General features: G+C 42.2%; 1 protein-coding gene across 11 annotated transcripts in view; it reads left to right on the plus strand.

The window, feature by feature from the left end:
• SVIL (supervillin) overlaps positions 1-20,862 on the plus strand; it is a 221,523-nt gene that overhangs the window by 176,535 nt on the left and 24,126 nt on the right. For all 11 annotated transcript variants that reach the window (XM_073677601.1, XM_073677606.1, XM_073677602.1 and 8 more), the window contains 11 exons: positions 1,888-2,032; positions 4,317-4,406; positions 8,340-8,426; positions 9,808-9,985; positions 13,265-13,437; positions 13,595-13,750; positions 14,600-14,736; positions 15,398-15,545; positions 17,085-17,230; positions 18,895-19,070; positions 19,275-19,422. In XM_073677601.1, coding sequence (XP_073533702.1) covers positions 1,888-2,032; positions 4,317-4,406; positions 8,340-8,426; positions 9,808-9,985; positions 13,265-13,437; positions 13,595-13,750; positions 14,600-14,736; positions 15,398-15,545; positions 17,085-17,230; positions 18,895-19,070; positions 19,275-19,422 — 1,584 coding nt within the window. The remainder of the gene's footprint in view (positions 1-1,887; positions 2,033-4,316; positions 4,407-8,339; positions 8,427-9,807; positions 9,986-13,264; positions 13,438-13,594; positions 13,751-14,599; positions 14,737-15,397; positions 15,546-17,084; positions 17,231-18,894; positions 19,071-19,274; positions 19,423-20,862) is intronic.

Genomic DNA, 20,862 nt, shown 5'->3' on the forward strand with positions numbered 1-20,862 from the left:
TAATTTGAAGTATCACACAGGATGATTTTGTTAATGTTTTTGTGGCAAACTGTTTTGTGCTCCATAGTGCGGATGGAGCAGTGCACAGGTGTACTCTGTCCGGTGACTCGCACCTCCTGCGGTTTGGGCTTGGTAATGCTGTAGGATGCGAAGGTTGTGTCTCTCATTTTGTCTTCTCACTGAACTTCCTTTGAGAAGTAGAAAGTTCGGGACGTTTCCTTCCTGTCATGGTTATCATCTTCTGCTGTCAAAAACTCGACTTTCGATGTCTTTCTGCAAGAGAGATCAGTGACTTATGGGGGTAGCAGCGGGTGGGGGAGGGGGGATGGAGGTCTCTAGTGTTTTGTAAAATCATCTGGATTTAGTGAGTTTTAGAAATAAAAACAATGTGACTGTTAATATGGCTGATCTGTACTATTCTGCCACATTACGCATGGGGGAAATATGTACGAAGAAGCACGGTGGTGCCCTAGTATTTAGACCTCCATTCTTTAGCTTTAAAGGGGTGTCCAGGACTAGTAAATGGCTGCTTTCCTTCAGATAGTACCACGCCTGATCTTGGAAGTTGCATAGTATTGCAGCTCTGCTCCATCCACTTCTAATCCTGGAAAGTGACACATTGTAATTTTTACTTTCAACACTCAATGTTTATTAAAAAAAAATTATGTCAGATATATATATTTAAAATTTTTATAAATATATTTTAAATTTTTATAAATATATTTTATATTTTTTATAAATATATTTTATATTTTTTTTATATATTATATTTTTGTATGCGGTATTTTATAAATAGTGTGTGTGTATACATATATATACATACACAACTATATATAAAATACCGTATATAAATATAATAACTTTTTCTATTTTTTTTATACATTTATTATAAATATTTTTATGTATATTTATGTAACTTTTCTTTTTTTTTCCTTAATCGCCTAGCTAGGTAAATGGGGAATTGTAAAACCTACACTACAAGACGTGGTTTTTATTGTACCTTTTTTTTCCTACATTTTTAATATTTTTGCATTTGCTCTGGCAATATGTTTTATTTTTTTACCCACTGAAAAGATTATGCTGGAAAACACAGGTGTGAACAAAGCCACAAGAAAGAAAAACTCTTTTAATAACTTTGACATTCATAGTGCATTAATCATGCTAATTAAAAAATGACGCAAATATAAATCTGGAAGGAAGCCTTCGAGTTGTTATTGATGCGTTTTTGTGGTCCAAAGGTTCAAATCTAAACTATTCAATTGCAGGTGCTCACCACTAGAGGGAGCACATTTTATACTGTTGTATTATTGAATTCAATGCATAAACAGTATGGAGTGCCCCCTCTGGTGGTGACAGCTGGTAACCACAATTTTCATCAAAGTACAATACATTTCATTCCAATGCCAGTGAGCCAGTACGGCATTGTCTGTAAGGTGGATTTCCTGGTTGGTGGTTGTTATACTTATTCATTACTCACCATATACTTGGCCATGGTAAATTCTAATTTTCCATTTTGTGGTGTTTGGCACGTCATAGATTTTTGTAAATAGAAAGTAGTTCCCAATCTCGCCCTTATCTATTGTTCTCACCAGTTCCTGCAATTGTTGCAAATTCCTAGATGTCTTTGCTGATTGTACCTTTATTGGAGGAGTTGTGGTCCTTTCCAGTGTTCCATAGAAGCTTCTGCATTATACATGGGGTTCATTACATTGTTTAGTTTATATTTATTTTAGGGCCTTGATCACATTAGATACGTGATATAATAAGTTCCCCCATCATGTTTGTGACGATGAGTAAATTTCAGATGGAGGGATATGCTGAAAAAAATGTTATTTGTTCAACTAACAGACTTTTTGTTTTTATTTATTTATTTATTTTTTTTCAAAGCAAAGGGTTACTGATGGGGCACAAATGACCATAGAGGAGAGGAAGCAGCAGATTACTATTCGAGAAGAGGCCTGGAAATCGAAGGGCATCGGCGCCTCCAATGACTCCACTCAGTTCACTGTTGCGGGACGAATGGTGAAAAAAGGTTTGTGGCCTTGGCTCATTTAACTACACTTCTTCTAGAACCATTACATTTTCTCCAAAGTTACTATGTTCCCAAGCTTTTCACCATAGAGAGTTAACACCCTTACTGGGAAACCCAGTGGGCAGTTTCCACTCTGGCCCATTTACCATATTACTTCTTTCTGTCCCAGTAGGTCATGGCATGCACTCACCTCTACAATAAATCGACTTTAATTTAAACACCAATTTTTTCATGTTGAAGGGGACACAGGATGTAATAGTGGAGAGTGTAATAGCTTTTTTTTTTTCAATTTTGCCTCTCCTTTGCTGAGATATTAGCTATCAAAGTATTCAGCCCCTAATGAGTTGACTTTAGTTAAGTCCAAGTGGGTGTTATTAGATAGTTTTCACAGGGGGCGTGGACTTCTTCTCACTGTATGAGTTGCCCAATCATGAGCAGGGAGCAACATACTAGAGAGAGAACACACCCCACACCGTAGTTTAGAGCAGGTTTCTGAATGTGTGAGATGTAAGGATACAGCTCTGATCCCCAGGTCTAACCTCCTGCATGCTTAGAAAGTGCTGGGAGATGAGAGCACAGATGACTCACACCTTTCAGATAAGGTCCCTGTGGGAAGAGGGGGCAGTGCAGCTAAGTTTAGCTGTGTCACATTACAAACCTTTCTATCCGCTCTCACAGCACTGTACTGCTCCTACTAAGACATTGCTTATCTGGAGATGAGTCACACTTGTCTGTTGTGCTAAGGGCAACAAGTAATCACTGCAGTGAAGCACAAATATATTCCTGTGTGACATGTAATGGCACCCTGCTCTGCTCTCACTGCAGAGCGATTACAAGATGCTGTGAGCACAACAGACAATAAGTGTGACAGGCAGTGTGGGGGAGGAGCAGTACAGCAGAACTGACAGTGCTAAGAGAAAAGGAGAGCTGATAGAAGGGTTTGTAATGTGACACAGCTAAACTCAGCTGTGCTGGCCCTCACCACATTTGGACGACTGATGTGAAATAAAACTTTTATTCTGCTCTGCAGCCACCATTACATCATGTGTCCAGTTCAATGTGATTTGGTGACAGGTCCTCTTCTAAAAAGGTTGTCAACCGTTGAGAACATTTTTTTTTTAAATGCAAGTATTTGGGGCTAAAAAAAAATTTTTGCAATTGGGTTTCTTTAAAAATATTCCGCAGTTTGGCTTTTACAAGCTTAATTTCCCTGCAAATTCAGAGCTCCTTTCAGCTGATTTTCTGTGATTAGAAATCAGCTGAAAGGAGCTCTGAAAAAGACAAGTTACAAACTTCCCATCAGATCATCATAGTGAACTGACTGGTTCTCAACTCATTCTGCAGCCGGCAATAGACTGTGCAGTACACAGGCTAGAGAAGGCAAACGGTGTGGAATTTTGAATGAAACACAATTTAAAAAAATATTTTTAGCCCAAAAATGCATTTAAAGAGAATCTGTCAGCAGGTGTTTGCTATGTAAACTGAGGACAGCATGAGGTGAGGTAGGAGTTAAAACACAGAATTCACTGATGTTTCACAAGTCCGACTGTGTGCTGCTGTTTACTTGCACTGCACAGACGCTGTAGAAGGATCACCCTGAGACGTACGCGTTTCGGAAAATAATGCTTTCCTCTGTCAGCATCAAAGTGTTACACCTATCTGCAGCAAGGAAGAAAGTGAAGTCCAGCACTTTTGTATAACTTTATTCTTCAAATTCTAAAATCGAAAACACAGAAACACAAGGAATTCTCCTTATGCGTTTCGAGTTCCGTGAGTGTTCTTTATTGTAGCGAAGAATAAAGTTCCTAAATTTTTTTTATCCATACAAGAGTGCCGGACTTCATGTTCTTCCTTCTTGTGGATGATGCCCGTATCAGGTCTGTGATTTTCTGGTGGTCTGGCTACTTCTCCAGTTCAGTATCTGCAGCCTAGGTAATAAGCGTTTGATCCCTAGGGGGTCCTGTCGCTAAGACCCCAGAGCTTCCAGATCTCTCAGTCCATTAACTTTGAATAGATCATTAGCATGCTTGCTTTACCACCACTGCTTTTGCACTAGGATCATTGCACCCCTCACATCATGAATGTTGGGAGTCCTCTTGTGGTGACACAATGACCACGAGAATTTATCTCCTGAATAAATGTCTACATTTTGATTGTTGGAGCTCCCCTTTAACTTATTCACATGTTGATCCTGGAAGAAGTGTGTAGTTGTATAGATTTTTTACTTCTTTTTATCTCGTTTTTACCATAAGGGACCTTCTAATGGCTGTTGTCTCTGTTGTAGGCCTGGCTTCTCCTACCGCCATAACACCTGTACAATCACCACTGGCTCTGAAACCAAAGTCAATCAATTTTGTCACAAAGCCGTCCGAAGGTTTGTGTACCTGGTATATTCTTCTGTGTGATATCCATACTTTACTGTAAGGTGGATACAACTGCATTAAAATCTCTCACAGGTCTGGAAAGCTGAGTGACTGCCTCTATATACAGTGTCATTCTGGGATTATTTTAGCCCACTGCAGGACTACTGCCCCCCTCTATACAGAACATGTGCATGCCCCCTGCATCATAGCCTTTGTCACCTCACAAGCAGAACATACAACCCAAGAGGCAGAATAGGATTTTTGTAACTCCTTTTTTTTCCAGGTATGTTTTGGGTGAGTCCCCTCCAAAAACAACTTGAAAAAGTGCTGCGAAACCGTTGCAAATAATCTTCCTATTCATTTATAGTACATTAGTAAGACCTGGTCTATGGACATAACGAGTCATAACAAGTTGTCTTCTCTCGTTGTAACCACATGCCCAGAAGTGGCCCACAGACCTGTACGCCAAAGTATTTGCAAGGTTTTCTTCCAAAACAAATAGCGGTCATAATATATTTGTATTGTGCTGTCTTTTAACAAGGTTGCATTCCTTAAAGAAGCAGTTACATTTTCTCAAGGAGTACACCTCCTCTTTGACCCCTTTGCTGCCGCAGCGTGATACGCTGCCGATGAATGATGGTCGCTGAGATGATGGCCGGGACCGTGCGCTCTGAGATGCTCGTACTCGTAGAGGCAGCATTGCGTCTGCATCATCTGAGGGGCACTGAAGCTGAGTAGATCCAGCTAGTTTTAGTGCATTATCTGCAAGCATAACAGCAAGGAATGTGCAATCTTTGCCTAATAGACTGGCCACCACTGATGGACTGCAGCGGTGGCCGGAAAATAGGCAACGAGCATTAAACAATATCATTCAAACATCCCTTTCTTCTCCAAAACGGAGAGGAGTTTTAATAAGGGCATCATGGTGGCTCAGTGGTTAGCACTGTAGCCTTGCAGCGCTGGGGTCCTGGGTTCAAATCCCACCAAGGACAACATCTGCAAGGAGTCTGTATGTTCTCCCCGAGTTTCCTCCGGGTTCTCTGGTTTCCTCCCACACTCCAAACACATACTGATAGGGAATGTAGATGGTCAGCCCCAATGGAGACAGTGATGATTATGTCTGTAAAACGCTGCAGAATATGTTGGCACCATACAAGTCAAAAAAATAAGAGGTAATAATTATGGGCCAAATTAGACAAAATTAGTGTGTGAACATTCACTCCTATCTATTGACCTGAGTCAGGGGTCCTCAAACTTTTTAAACAGGGGGCCAGTTCACTGTCCCTCAGACCATTGGAGGGCCGAAATATAGTTTTAAAAAAAACTATGAACAATTTCCTATGCACACTGCACATATATTATTTTGAAGTAAAAAAACAAAACGGGAACAAATACAATATTTAACATGAAGAACAAGTAAAGTTAAATCAACAAACTTACCGGTATTTCAATAGGCAGGTAAATGTCCCCAATAGGCAGCATAGGTTTCCAATAGGCAGGTAAATGTCCCCACTAGGCAGCATAGGTCCTCAATAGGCAGGTAAATGTCCCCAATAGGCAGCATAGGTCCTCAATAGGCAGGTAAATGTCCCCAATAGGCAGCATAGGTTCTGAATAGGCAGGTAAATGTCCTCGATAGGCAGCATAGGTTCTGAATAGGCAGGTAAATGTCCTCGATAAGCAGCATAGGTTCTGAATAGGCAGGTAAATGTCCTTGATAGGCAGCATAGGTTCTGAATAGGCAGGTAAATGTCCTCGATAGGCAGCATAGGTTCTGAATAGGCAGGTAAATGTCCCCAATAGGCAGCATAGGTTCCCAATAGGCAGGTAAATGTCCCCACTAGGCAGCATAGGTCCTCAATAGGCAGGTAAATGTCCCCAATAGGCAGCATAGGTTCTCAATAGGCAGGTAAATATCCCCAATAGGCAGCATAGGTCCCCAATAGGCAGGTAAATATCCCCAATAGGCAGCATAGGTTCTGAATAGGCAGGTAAATGTCCTCGATAGGCAGCATAGGTTCTGAATAGGCAGGTAAATGTCCTCGATAGGCAGCATAGGTTCTGAATAGGCAGGTAAATGTCCTCGATAGGCAGCATAGGTTCTGAATAGGCAGGTAAATGTCCCCAATATGCATGATAGACCGGACCTAGCATTAAAAATAAAAAAAAAATACCAGTACTCACCTATGTACCCCACTGCTCTGAATAGGCGCCTGCTCGAGTCCGTCTGATTCTGGGACAGGCGCGTGACGTCATCACGTTGTCTGTGCTGTATACGGAGGGCCGCAAGTCTTCTGGAGTGGCAGCGCATCGCCTTTACTCGCCGCCTCGTCTTTCCGCCCATGATTACAGGGTCCGCCGGCATTGAACGGTCGTCTAAGCAGGACAGACAGCGGCGACAAAAACACCCGGCGGGCCGGATAAAAATCCTCGGTGGGTCGCATGTGGCCCGCGGGCCGTAGTTTGAGGACCCCTGACCTGAGTAAACATGGCAGCAATCGTCTACTTCTGCGGCTGAGCTTTCCGCAGCCTAAAGTCTATTGTTGGCAGCACATCTTACTTGTGAAGAGGGAATGTGCTGCCCATAGTGTGCACATTGTATTGGGCCTGAATGAGCTTACTAATGATCATTTGTCCCCATACAGTTTCTACAAGCACCAATCAGCTTCTTATATGGTGGCTCAGAAATCTCCGCTGCTCACATTCAGTTCTGAATGTTGTGTGCAGTACGGGGGGTTAAGGTTTATCAATTTTTATATCTGGCTAATATAGATTCGTTTGCACATTTCCTGAACAACGTGCCAAAGTTGATATTGGCTTTAAAGAAAACTCCAGCCGTGCAGTAAGACAGTAACCTGGCAGCATATGGGGTAATGAAATAAAACCCACATAGGGGGAAATATCTGCCCCAATCCCAGAGAGAATCACTTCATCAGACAACTCTTTATTCTCAAACCTCATCATCTTCCCCCACCTGAAAAAAAAATCCTTGTGTGAATTCCCATGCTGCAGATTTTTTTGCAACTGAAGACAAATATCATTCATCTAAATGGACTTGTTTCAGATGAACGGGACATTTTCAGAACTTTGTTCAACAAAATCTGCAGCGTGTGAATTAACCCTACGGTTCAACGAGTTTTTGTTTTTTTACTTTTTTGGGGGGGGTCGGAAGTGTTTTGGCGATTTTTTTTTTTTTTTTTTTTTTTTTTTTTTTTTAATTTCCTGTTAAATGTCTTGCTAGTATTACACTAAGAACACCTTCATTTACTTTGTGTGTCACCCTTTGCACGTGTGTCTACTCACTAGAACCTCTCAGTGTTGTTCCCTTACGGGTACCCTCCTGATCAGTCTATGAGGGCAGTATGTGGCTTCAGGTTCTGCTCCCCCCTGAAAACCTCTAGCTCTCTTCTCTCGTATGGATAGCTGACCTACAGGTCTCCTAATTCTGCTTGGGTGGCAGCCCAGGCAGGTGCTGGGAGCAAGAGTGGGTCTCTCTTGGCTTCAGCTAGGTGAGGTCACTGACCCTTTCTGTGGCCTTCTGGCTTGGAGGGACAGTGATCAGTTGTTGGGAGGGGCCTTTTTCTCCTGTTGGAAAGGTCTTCGACTGAGAACATCCTAGTGCACTTTGTTGTTGTGGCACTTTGGTCACTTTGTTGTTGTGACACTTTGGCCACTTTGTTGTTGTGGCACTTTGGCCACTTTGTTGTTGTGTCACTTTGTTGTTGTGCCACTTTGGTCACAGTTCTCAGACTGTAGTACTTTAGTCTTGCACTTATCCTAGAACATCTGCTATTTTTACATAAGCGTCTTCTGGTCAACTCTTGAGTTCAATTGGTGCAATTAATCTTTTTTCCTTTTATTCCCGTATGGACCTCATAGGTTGGGCAGGTTGTATCACAGTCGCTGATGGAATTTGTTTACTTTATTTATTAATTTATTTCTAGAAATTGAAGCCAAGCCTGACATGAATTTGGAATCTGATAGAAAATTGGATAAACTTGAATCATTTTTGGGAAGATTACACAATAAAGGTGAATGTCATCAAGTCCCGGTAAAGTTCTTTGTTTTTTTTTTTCCTTTTTGTGGCATATTTTTAGTTCTTATTCAATTAATGAACGTGTTAAATATATTTATATGCATATGTCTGAAGTATTTTAGTGGTAAAGGTCTGGCAGCTGGGGCCATGTCCTGTATTACTGACAAGAAAGGGAAAAACGCTAACCCCCTTCTGACAACTGCCATGCATGGCAGGCGCTGAGCCCGCACCATAAACGAGTGTCAACTGTGTTAGAGGCAGGTGCTGGCTGTATAACAGTGGCAATCAGAGCTATCTCTGATCACTGCCATTTAGCCACCTCAATCTTTGACGGCCATATTTAAGTGGTGCCATCCCGGTGTAGTGTCTGTTCAGGCACTCATCCTCTTCCATCCCTTTGAAACTAGGCTTTATAGGAGATTGTCAATTTCACAATATACTGCAATACTATAGTGTATAGTAAAAATGATCAAACAAATACAGGTTTAAGTCCCCTAACTAAAAGACTAAAAGAAAAAGTAGCAAAACAATCAGAAGTTTGAATTTTTCCAAGTATAAAAAATAAAAATATTTGCTATCACAATGTCTGCAAAAGTCTGATACAGAAAAATATAAAGTAATTTTCCCTTTATGGTAAATGCCATCAAGCAAAAAAAAAAAAGCCTAAATACCAGAATTGCTATTTTTCAGTCTCCATACCTCTCCCAACAATTTCAGTAAAAAGCAATCAAATCATTGCTCTTACCCCAAAATGATACCTGAGAATACAAACCAAATTTAATTTGTTTAAAAAGTGCCACTTTTTTTTTTTTTTTTTTTTTTTTACCCAGCAAATGAATCCTATAATTAAGAAAGATTAGCGGATCTGGTGAGATTCAAATTCGCCATATCGCCCAGATTTTACCTGGGAACTTTTTTCAGCTGCGGTATTCTCTGCAAATTGAATGTTGCTTATTATGCTGTTGGGTCTCCTCAGAGCTCAGAGCATAATAAATGTAAGATGCAAAAAGAACACAAAAAAAAATCCCCTAATGCTCCCCTAGCTGTCCTTCTCCACCCCTTGCTCACCGTCCATTCCTCCATGATGCTGTTTTGCTGAATTCGTGAGGCGCCAATTCCAAAAATTCCATGTTCTGGAGAATCCTTTGTTGGTAAATATTGAGTAGAATTCAAATTGTATGTATAAAAACAATGTAAGTTTGGTACGGCTGTAATCATACTTGCCTGAAGTCCATAAAAACATGATGCCTAATGGAAATGAATCCTCACAGAATGGTGAACCTAACAGTGACTGGGGGACATTCGTGTTAAAGTTCTTCTGGTGGGCACAGGTTTGCGTCATGCAATTTTTCACACTTTTCTGTTATTTTTGTCAGTCGGAGGCCTGCAGGACACAACGCTGACCGTCACCAGTAAATCCGTAAAAGAAGTTATGAAACTTGACGACGATGAGACGTTCTCTCGCTTTTACCGCCCGCTGGAGTTCCAAGCCAATCCTGCACCTTTCCTCTTTGATGAGGATTTCGATCTATTGTTTAGCGCTGAAGAACCAAAGTGAGTAAATGCAATCATCTTGGGCTAATGTTGTTAGTTCTGGCTCAAGTATCAATAATTCTACTACTACACCACAAACTTCGCCCAAGTGTCACTTGACCTTCATTGATGGATTTCATGCCTGAAACTTCTGGATGATGTGGGAAAAGAACCATCACAAGTGACACCTTTCAGACCTAGCTCCATAAGTTATTGTTGGACCCTTCAAGGAGCTTTGTAACCTATGATAATTTGCAAACTTTTTTTCCTTGGATCATTGCCAATAAGACTTCATATTTAGCTGGTCTCCTTGAGGAGAGTCGGTCCCCCACAAAGCTGCATCCTCTGTAATGACATTTTTACGAATTAGTCACGAGTTGTGCATATTCTCTTTGGAAACTTGATTTTAGAAGTTAGCTGGAAATTAAATTACTATAGACAGTGAATTATTCTCTAATAATCCAGGATGTTCTAGCATTACAACCATTCTTCATTCCGCTCCGTGAATGCGAGCACCGTATAGACTGTTTAGATTAGGAGTGGTCCTGCGGTATAATGATACCCATAGTGCGCTTGTTTTCTCAGTTGGCTTCCCGACTTTCCCATGCATTTCTGACCCGTGGGTATCGTATTGCAGTACCTAAGATGGGTCAATGTCTTTACCATCATCCCTGATTCCACCATTGTGGCTAGTAGCCGATATATACACAGCTGGAGGCATGCCTGCAGAACATTCATTTCTAGACATCAGAGTGGCCGAACGCTCGGGTGGTCGCTCTGTGGGGTAATCAGATTTAATAATTCTGCTGGAAAAAGTGTATTTTCATTGAAGGATAAGATAAAAAAGCTCCAAAACCTCTATAGTATCAGTATATTGGGGATATATTCGACATTTCTGATAATGGTATAGAGGTTCGGCTGTATGTCAGTAAAGACCAAAAAGGAACCTCTTATATTTTCACATCGGTCAACTGCACCTTTTTTTTTATGCTTTGGTATTGTCTTGTTTTTTGATTATTTGCGCTATATCGCTGTGAATTTTCACCATGGGCTTGCTCTTGGGGTATGTCCACATGAGACTGATACAGAGCATATAATATGCTGTGAATAATATTATAATCTACAAGTTATGCTATATAGATCGATAGGGGACCTAACCTATAGGACCCGCACTGATCTCTAGAATAAGACAAACTTATCCCTATTAGATTGGAGGCTCTGTGACGTGCAGGACCGCCGCTCTAGTCATTCCTTTTGGGGCTGCCGGAAAAAGCCAAAGATTTAACAGCCCCAAAGGGAATGACTAGAGCGGCTGTCCTGCACGTCACAGCGCCTCCCATCTAACGGAGAGAAGATTGCCTCATTCTATAGATCAGTGCGGGTCCCATAGGTTGGACCCCCCCATCGATCTATATGGCATTCTCTTTGGGGGGTACCAAGCCTTTGACTTTTTCCGGCGGCCCCATAGGGAATGAATGGAGCGGTGGTCCTGCATGTGCACTGCGCCTCCATTGTATCCAGGATAAAAGTGCCTCATTCTGGCGATCTGTGCGGATCCCAGCATTCAGACCCCCCACCCGTCAATGAGTTACTGCCTATCCTCAAGATGAGCGACACCTTATTTTCACTGGAAAATGCCTTAAATATATCTCTCCTTTTCGAGATTTGAGATAAATAATCTTTTCTTACATCCTGGAGTTAAAAATTTAGTAAATGTATCTGCGGTATGCTTTCAATTGTAAGTGACAGTCCACAAAAAAGACCAGAATACGCTGACCCACATATAGTCCCAAACACACCAGGGGTAGAAAATATGGAAAAAAAAATTCTTTATTACTCCATGCACATAACAAAGCAACGTTTCGACCGTTCACGTATACGATTGAGAAAGACAACAACAGTCGAAATATTGCTTTATGTCCAATAAAGGAATTTTTTCCATATTTTGTACCCACGATCAGTTTTTTTTGTTTGTGATTGATGCACAGGTCTACGGCTCTTCACACATCACAACTATGGGAGCCTAATTTACCTGCAAGTCCTCCCATCACCAGGACAGATATTTGTTTTTTTCTTTTTTTCCTGCTGGGAGTAAATGGTGAGGATCTCCATTCACCGGCAGCAAGCAGAGTTTACGAAAGAATTTAGAAAATGTATCGTTATGCAAAAAACAAACAAAACCCCATTGCAGTAATGCTGTAAATATGATAATGCACCCCCATCATCAGTTACGTAATCCATGGGCTGGGTTGTTTTCCATGTCCTGTAGTCATAAAAAAAAGCAACATTGCCCTATAAAACTGATGTCAGGAATGATCTCTTACTAGCAGGTTCCTCAGCATAAATACAGCTTCTGTGCTCTCCTAATACGTGCGCGCAGCCCTTACCGAGCCAGCGGGAATTGCATTAATGGATATTAAATGTCATGCGTGTTTTGTTGCTTGTTTGGACTGGAGGTTTTCTGCCTGCTAATGGGGGCTGTGCAGAAACGTCCCGGGCATTCGTCTCCGCTGTTTACAGGCGCTCAGTGTAATCAAGGCTTTCAGCTGCGCTCAGCCATGTAATTCATGCCTTACCTTAAATGGATCATAGCCCTTAATTTCAGGACAAGTCAGGAACATGGAGTAGGGGGGCTGATTCATTGTGACATAACATTTGTCTGTGTGTTGCAGGGGTAGAGTCCTCAGGCAATGCTGCTTATGAGGTTCAAGCTCTTTAAACTGAGAATTAGTGACTTATTTAAAAAAAAAAAAAAAAAAGTTGCCCCCCCCTTCTCCTCTTTGGGCCCCCCCCCTTCTCCTCTTTGGGTCCCCCCCCCTTCTCCTCTTTGGGTCCCCCCCCCCTTCTCCTCTTTGGGTCCCCCCCCCCTTCTCCTCTTTGGGCCCCCCCCCCTTCTCCTCTTTGGGTCCCCCCCCCCTTCTCCTCTTTGGGTCCCCCCCCCCCCTCCTCTCTCCTTAAACATTCTGTTTAGCCATATTGCAATGTAACAACCTGTATGGTCACCATTGTAGTTCCACAAGTTTTTGGCAAGATTTCCACATTTTTAATATTTTAGATATGTATATTTTTTGTGATTGCATAAATTCAAGCCTATGTTCTTCCAAGAAAAGCGCCACACCTGTCCATGGGTTATGCCTGGTGTTGCAGCAGAGGCCAATTCACTTAAATAGGTGCAAAACGGGTGCAACCCCTGAACAAGCATCGGTGTTTCCTGGTGAAAACAGTCATATTTTTCTCTTTTGTGCCACTCTTTATATGTTGTTTTTTTGTTGTTGTTTTTTCATTTTGTTGTAAACCCAGGTTGACCTCCGCTGTGGCCGAACACAAGCGGGCAGTGAGACCCATGAGAAAGGTTCAGGCTTCAGGAAACCCTCTGAAGATGCTTGCCGCCCGCGATGACCTCCTGCAGGAGTACACAGAGACCCGACTAAACGTGGCGTTCATGGAATCCAAAAGGATGAAGGTGGAAAAGAGTATGTATAGGATTTTTGGACCATTAAACCATGGTGCCCGTTGATGGCTGTGACACTCTGCCCCACATCTTGCATCCATTCATTAATTTTGAAATTTGCAACATTCAGTGCAAAATATTAATTGGATAACTTTTTTTCCCCTTTTTTATAATTCTAGTGTCAAAAAACTCTAACTTTTCTGAAGTGGCGCTGGCTGGACTGGCGAGTAAAGAGAATTTCAGCAGTGTTAGTTTACGCAGCGTTAACTTCACAGAGCAGCACTCCAACAACAGCGCCGTGCCATACAAGAAGCTTATGCTAATACAAATCAAAGGTACGTATGGTCACCGCGCCAAGTGCACGTAAGCATCACATAATGCACATCCCGGCCGTCATACGTCATGGATCTCTGCTTATCCCTCCAATTCTTGATGCACCTAAATTGTGACAAGTTTGCATCCATATACGTTATTATTTTCATTGGACTTGTCCTCACAGACTGACGGTGTCCAATTATTGCTCACAACCTAAAGAGAGAGACCCTATAAATAAACGAGAATATTAACATCTGGTTGGAGGAATAACAGAGGAATGTCATATTTAATTGGGAAAACAGGTTTGCTTTCCGTTCACACTTAACCTATAGAAAAAAATATTCTTGATGCACTTATGCTGCATAACCATGCCCGCGCAAGTCTAATTTAACTTTTCCAATTCTCATGCTCTGTAACTTGCCATCCACAATTTTTTTCGTGGGTGGTTTATCTTAATCGGCATACTACCATCATTATTGGATCTGGAACTTCCTTTCCCCTCATTTCTTAGCATGAATTGCTCTAGCCTTTGTCCAGTGGCTTGTCTGGCCTGAAATGAAAGCCTGCCTCTTTGTTATGCTTATATGTTGGTTAACAGATGGGAGAGCAAGTACAGAGACTGATTACACTTAACAGGCAGTGGATGGGGAGTTAGAAAGGAGATGCCTAGTGGCCAGCTTTTTGGAGTGATTTTTTTTCACAAGGTAACGTGACCATTTATGAGGTGACAGAAGAGGACATCTAGCGATACTCTGATATGAGGGGGACAGTTTTCTTCAACAGTTTGTGGTTACAGGCTGCGCCTCTGTTACACCAGCGACACATTATTGTGGCTACATATGAAGTATACAATTTTTGTGTTTTTTAAGGACGCAGACACGTTCAATCCAGGTTGGTTGAGCCCCGGTCTTCCTCCCTGAACAGCGGTGACTGTTTCCTGTTGATCTCCCCGCACTACTGCTTCCTCTGGGTCGGAGAGTTTGCAAATGTCATTGAAAAAGCAAAGGTTGGTGATCTGCGATGTCGACATGTTGTTCCTTTTGCAGAGTAATGCGACCGGTATAAATAACTGAGAGGATGCCGTGTCATCGGAAACACTCTGGAAGGCCAGAAGATTGATATACGTCTACTGGTTGGGGATGACTGTGCGCCAACTCTTTGAAGTGCGCCTGTCGACAACGCCAGGAAATCCTCTGGAGCGGAGGTTACATGCCAGCAGTGTTCAGCGTTTTTATTTCTGCATTTATGGGGGGAGAGCATTTTGTTAATCTAGCTCAGGATCTCTTGTCCCCTCTCCTGTCTTCTTTCAGTAAATCACATTTACTTTGCAGAGGAGACGGCACAGTGATGCTCTCTCGTCTTTGCTTGCACAACCTCCTGCAGATTCCTCACAGGAAATTCCCACACAAAAAAAAAACAAAAATTGTCTTAACAATAATTCAATTTTACAATCGGTTTACATGTAATGAGTTGTTGATCTAGACCCGTACGGCCATAGAGGAGATAACAAGGACCATATGAGAGCATTAAAAATAATAATAAAGAGCCTGGTCCATGTGAGGACAGATATGTTTGCACATTGGGATGTGTTCGCCATGGCGGTTTATACAGAGAGGATTTTGTTTTTGCCCCTTTTATGCGCTTAAATATAATAAATCTATCCCCAGGCTTCAGAGCTGGCGTCCATAATTCAGACAAAGCGGGAACTGGGATGTAGAGCGTCATACGTGCAGACCATAGAGGAGGGGATAAACACCCATACACACGCCGCACGCGACTTCTGGAAACTTCTGAGCGGACAGTCAGAGTATCAGGGTAAGTCTTGTGCCAAGCGGACTCCTGGATACAAGATCGGCTCCTATGGTGCACCTGTGGTGGTCCTATGTGTATACTTCTAGGGCAGGGAGGGCCAAAAAAAAAACTTGGACAAAGTCATGGGTGAACCTTGACATGTATTAACAGTCCTCCTACAGTATAATGGGCCCCACATAGTTCTTCATACATTATAATAAGCCCCATATAGTTCTCCATACAGAATAATGGGCTCCACATAGTCTGCCATACAGTATGAGCCCCACATAGTCCTCCATACAGTATAATGAGCCCCACATAGTCCTCCATACAGTATAATGAGCCCCACATAGTCCTCCATACAGTATAATGAGCCCCACATAGTCCTCCATACAGTATAATGAGCCCCACATAGTCCTCCATACAGTATAATGAGCCCCACATAGTCCTCCATACAGTATAATGAGCCCTACATAGTCCTCCATACAGTATAATGAGTCCCACATAGTCCTCCATACAGAATAATGGGCTCCACATAGTCCGCCATACAATATAATGAGCCCCACATAGTCCTCCTACAGTATAATGGGCCTCACATAGTCCTCCATACAGTATAATAAGCCCCATATAGTCCTCCATACAGTATGAGCCCCACATAGTCCTCCATACAGAATAATGGGCCCCACATAGTCTGCCATACAATATAATGAGCCCCACATAGTCCGCCATACAGAATAATGGGCCCCGCATAGTCCTCCATACAGAATAATGGGCCCCGCATAGTCCTCCATACAGAATAATGGGCCCCGCATAGTCCTCCGTGCAATATAATGGGCCCCGCATAGTCCTCCGTACAATATAATGGGCCCCGCATAGTCCTCCGTACAGAATAATGGGCCCCGCATAGTCCTCTATACAGAATAATGGGCCCCGCATAGTCCTCTATACAGAATAATGGGCCCCGCATAGTCCTCCATACAGAATAATGGGCCCCGCATAGTCCTCCATACAGAATAATGGGCCCCGCATAGTCCTCCATACAGAATAATGGGCCCCGCATAGTCCTCCATACAGAATAATGGGCCCCGCATAGTCCTCCATACAGAATAATGGGCCCCGCATAGTCCTCCATACAGAATAATGGGCCCCGCATAGTCCTCCATACAGAATAATGGGCCCCGCATAGTCCTCCATACAGAATAATGGGCCCCGCATAGTCCTCCATACAGAATAATGGGCCCCGCATAGTCCTCCATGCAGAATAATGGGCCCCGCATAGTCCTCCATGCAGAATAATCGGGGGAAACGGTGGCAGTGTCGCAGGCCAAATGTAATCACCCTGCGGGCCAGATTTGGCATATGTGTTGTAGGGAGAGCGGCTTATTGATGCCTCCATTTCTGGAAAGGGGTAGAAGTCCTGGATGGAGCATTGTTCTCCCCACTTTCCTCTGGAATAAATAACCAATGGCGTCTGCTGCCATAGAGAAGACATTTTTAAAGTTCTAGTCTTTTAAAACCAGGTTTTTTTTTGAGTATTTTTTTATTTCATTGCTGTAACTACAGATGCTGGGACCCCCGAGGAAGATGAACGCTATGAAAACGCAATCATTGAAACCAATTGTATCTACCGTCTGGTGGATGATAAATTGGTCCCCGATGATGAATTTTGGGGTAAAGTCCCCAAGTGTTCTCTCCTGCAATCTAAAGAGGTGAGTTTCCTCTCTGTATACAGTAGGAAATTGCAGAAATAAAAAAGTCAGCTCTCTGCATGGAACAGGATGTCTGATTCAGGATTATACATGTTGGCTGATACCAGCTAGCACTAGCTTAGATTGTAATCTTCCATGGCCGTGCATTGGCACAACACTTTGATGTACGCGTTTAAACCAATGTAGACCAAAAAATTATAGGCTCTCCCATAGCAAACAACAACTATACCAAAATTAGGAGCAAGACCATGCCAAAATAGTACTAAAATCTGCTTTTATTAATGCAAATAATTAAAATAAATTAAACATTGAATTGATGAAAGGAAAAAGACAGACACAGACTAGCCGTACTGGCAATGTTCAACAACTATATCCAATCCATGTACACTGTTATAAATATAAACTTGGTGACCTATAACTATAGAGTGGAATAATCCTTCAAAAGCAAAGTGATGTCCACTAAGATATATAAATGCATACCCCAGTATAATAAAAAAAATATATAAAGATTAAGCAAAATTATATCCAGTGCACAAAAATGGGTTATACACCAGATATTAATTTTTCTCCCTAATTGGGCATAGTGCATGTAAGGGAAATAGACCATGGAAGGAGACATAGAACGAAGATCATAGTAGTGGTATGCTAAAGGCAAATGCAAGACCTGTACAGCAGCCACAGGCGCGCCTGACGCGCGTTTCACTGTGCGCTTCCTCAGAAGGGTAGTTATAAGGGTGAAAAAACAGGTATGACACTCTTATAACTACCCCTAAAACACCCAAAACGTCATCCATCCATATGTGATTCTTCTCCATCTAGGTTCACATCTTGTTGATGTTTTTTCTTGTATCACTTCTGAGCACAATTTATGTAAACTTGCTATGTGCATGGTCGGATTGTCCCACAAGACTATAAGTACATCCCCCGCACTGACTGATATTGGGCTCCATGCACAGAATGGTCCACAAGAGGTTGGTGGTGACATACACCACCTGTGATGTAGAGTCAGTGGTTTATTCTTCTCTGGTGATCTCATGGTAGCCCGAACACCCTTAGCCCTGGAGGCTGGATGTGTATATGGGAGATTTTATACATAAACATCCTATATGATGGAGGGAACCAAGTTCGGGCTCACCCAAACAAACACTCCCATGGGGGCTGTGAGGGCCACTGTGCCTACCGAGCATGGGCCGAAAACCTGGGAAGATGTTACACCTACGCCAAGGTCCCAGGACCTCTTATTTTCTTCGTTTTTTGCCTCCAAATTCCAATCCTCAATCTCCATGATGACCGAATACTCTTTTTTTTTTTTTGCCAGCCAGATCTTGGTACATTTTTTTTTTTACACTTAATAGCATGGTGGCTCAGTGGTTAGCACTATTGCTTTACAGCGCTGGGGTCCTGGGTTCAAATCCCACCAAGGACAACATATGTAAGGAGCTTGTATGTTCTCCCCGTGTTTGCGTGGGTTTCCTCTGGGATCTCCGGTTTCCTCCCACACTCCAAAGACATACTGATAGGGAATCTAGATTGTGAGCCCCAATGGGGACAGTGCCGATATTGTCTGTAAAGCGCTGTGGAATTAATGGCGCTATATAAGCGAGTAAAATAAATAATTCTGAAAATTATAGTAAATTATTTTGTGCACACTTATTTTTTTTCAGGTGCTGGTATTTGATTTTGGCAGCGAGGTGTACGTGTGGCACGGCAAAGAGGTGACTCTGGCACAAAGGAAAGTGGCATTCCAGCTGGCAAAGCACCTGTGGAATGGCATCTTTGACTATGAGAACTGTGATATCAATCCTTTAGATCCCGGGGAATGCAATTCTCTTATACCAAGGTAAGATAGAAATATAGATGCAATTTTTGCAAGTTTTATAATATAGTGGCTGCATAATCTTGGTGCGCTGTTATCGGGGTGATGCAGCCCATCTGATCACTAGGAAAGACTGGATGCAGGATATGGCGGCTTTAATAGACCCTGCGTGTAAATATGAAGGTTGTTCTTTAATACCGCAGTCTAACATTAATCACTGTTCTTCAGGAAAGGACATGGACGTCCGGATTGGGCGATATTTGGTCGACTTACTGAACACAATGAAACTATATTGTTTAAAGAAAAGTTCCTGGACTGGACAGAAATGAAGAAACCCAATGAGAAGACTTTGTGTGAGGACCCCCCAAAGCAAAAGGCAAAAGCGCTAGATTTATATAATGTATAGCACTTAACTCGGGGGGATTGTAGTGGGGCGTATTTGTCAGTGTCCTTTTACAAAGGCAGTTTTGGGGTTTTTTTGGTTGGGGGGGGTGGGGAGTGGGTGGAAATACGATGGTTTGTTCCCCCATTTTTCTCATTCAGTTTCTATTTCAAGCGATAGGAGCATCCTCTGATCATTGTGAAGGGAGGGGGAGGTGAGCTGTGACATCACCTATTGTAAAAGGTGGATCCTGTGTAATTTGTTGTAATATAAAGGTGTTACAAGTCATGTCTGTGATGATAATGAGACTTCTGAAAAATCTTCTGTACAGAACATGAAATGTGACTCTAGTCTTAATGGAAAGGGTGAAAATTGTAAGATTTCTGGAACATATTATGTACATGAAAGGACAAAGTGTTACTGCTAGTGGGTAGGGTGGAACTGCATCCTTAAAGGAAATCTGTCAGTAGGATCAACCCTGCTAATCCGTCTATATGGGCATTTAGGTCATAGGAAGGTGAATAAAATGATACCTTGATATTTGTGATCAGATGTCTTATTCCAGAGAAATCCACATTTTTTTTCTTAATATGTAAATTAATTAAGATCTATGGGCCGGACATAGATCTCCCTGAGAATCGGCCTCCAGAGGTTATTTTTAATAAAAGCGGGCGAGACATGTAACGACTGACAGTCTGCTCTCCTGATCTAAATGTCTCACACTGGTAACGCCCGCTTTTATCTGTAATAAGCTCAGTAGGCAGATTCTCGGGGAGACCTATGTCCGGCCCATAGATCTTAACAGCTCATTTACATATTAAGAAAAATGACGATTTCACTGGAATAAGATATCAGATCACAGACATCAACGTATCATTTTATTTAGCTTCCTATGACCTACATGCCCAAGTAGACTATTAGGAGGGTTGATCCTTTTGACACATTCCCTTTTAAGTAAAGGTTCACATTTTAGCATCTAACCATTTGCAAATTCTGTGCTCTTCGTTTTGCACAGACTTGGGGTTGAAGCCTGTGTTTACTGTCTAAAGCTGGATTCAGAAATATGGTTGCCATTAGAGGTTTTAATCAAGTTTCCCATTGCTTGAACAGCGGCAACATATTCCATAGTTCTGTACACAGATTGTCCCCATTCACATCAGTCCCTTTTTTCCCCCTTGGGACTCGCCATTCTTTCAGCAGTTTAGTGCATTTCTCCTGCGCCGTTCCATGGGCTATGGACCATTAAACACTGTATCAAGGTATCCCCATTCTGAAGAAGGCCATATAATTGGCTGAAACGTTGATATTGCAAACATTGGATAACCTGTGAAATAAAATTCTATTTTTTTGCATCTATTTTAGAGTTCCAAATTCATTTTTTTACTTATCGAGGGGTGTAATCCTATTTGTGCACCCCCAATATAGGAGTACCGC

This window comes from Phyllobates terribilis, unplaced genomic scaffold (assembly GCF_046119375.1).
Source record: "Phyllobates terribilis strain yellow unplaced genomic scaffold, ASM4611937v1 Scaffold_4__5_contigs__length_816908805, whole genome shotgun sequence".
Lineage (NCBI taxonomy): Eukaryota > Metazoa > Chordata > Amphibia > Anura > Dendrobatidae > Phyllobates > Phyllobates terribilis.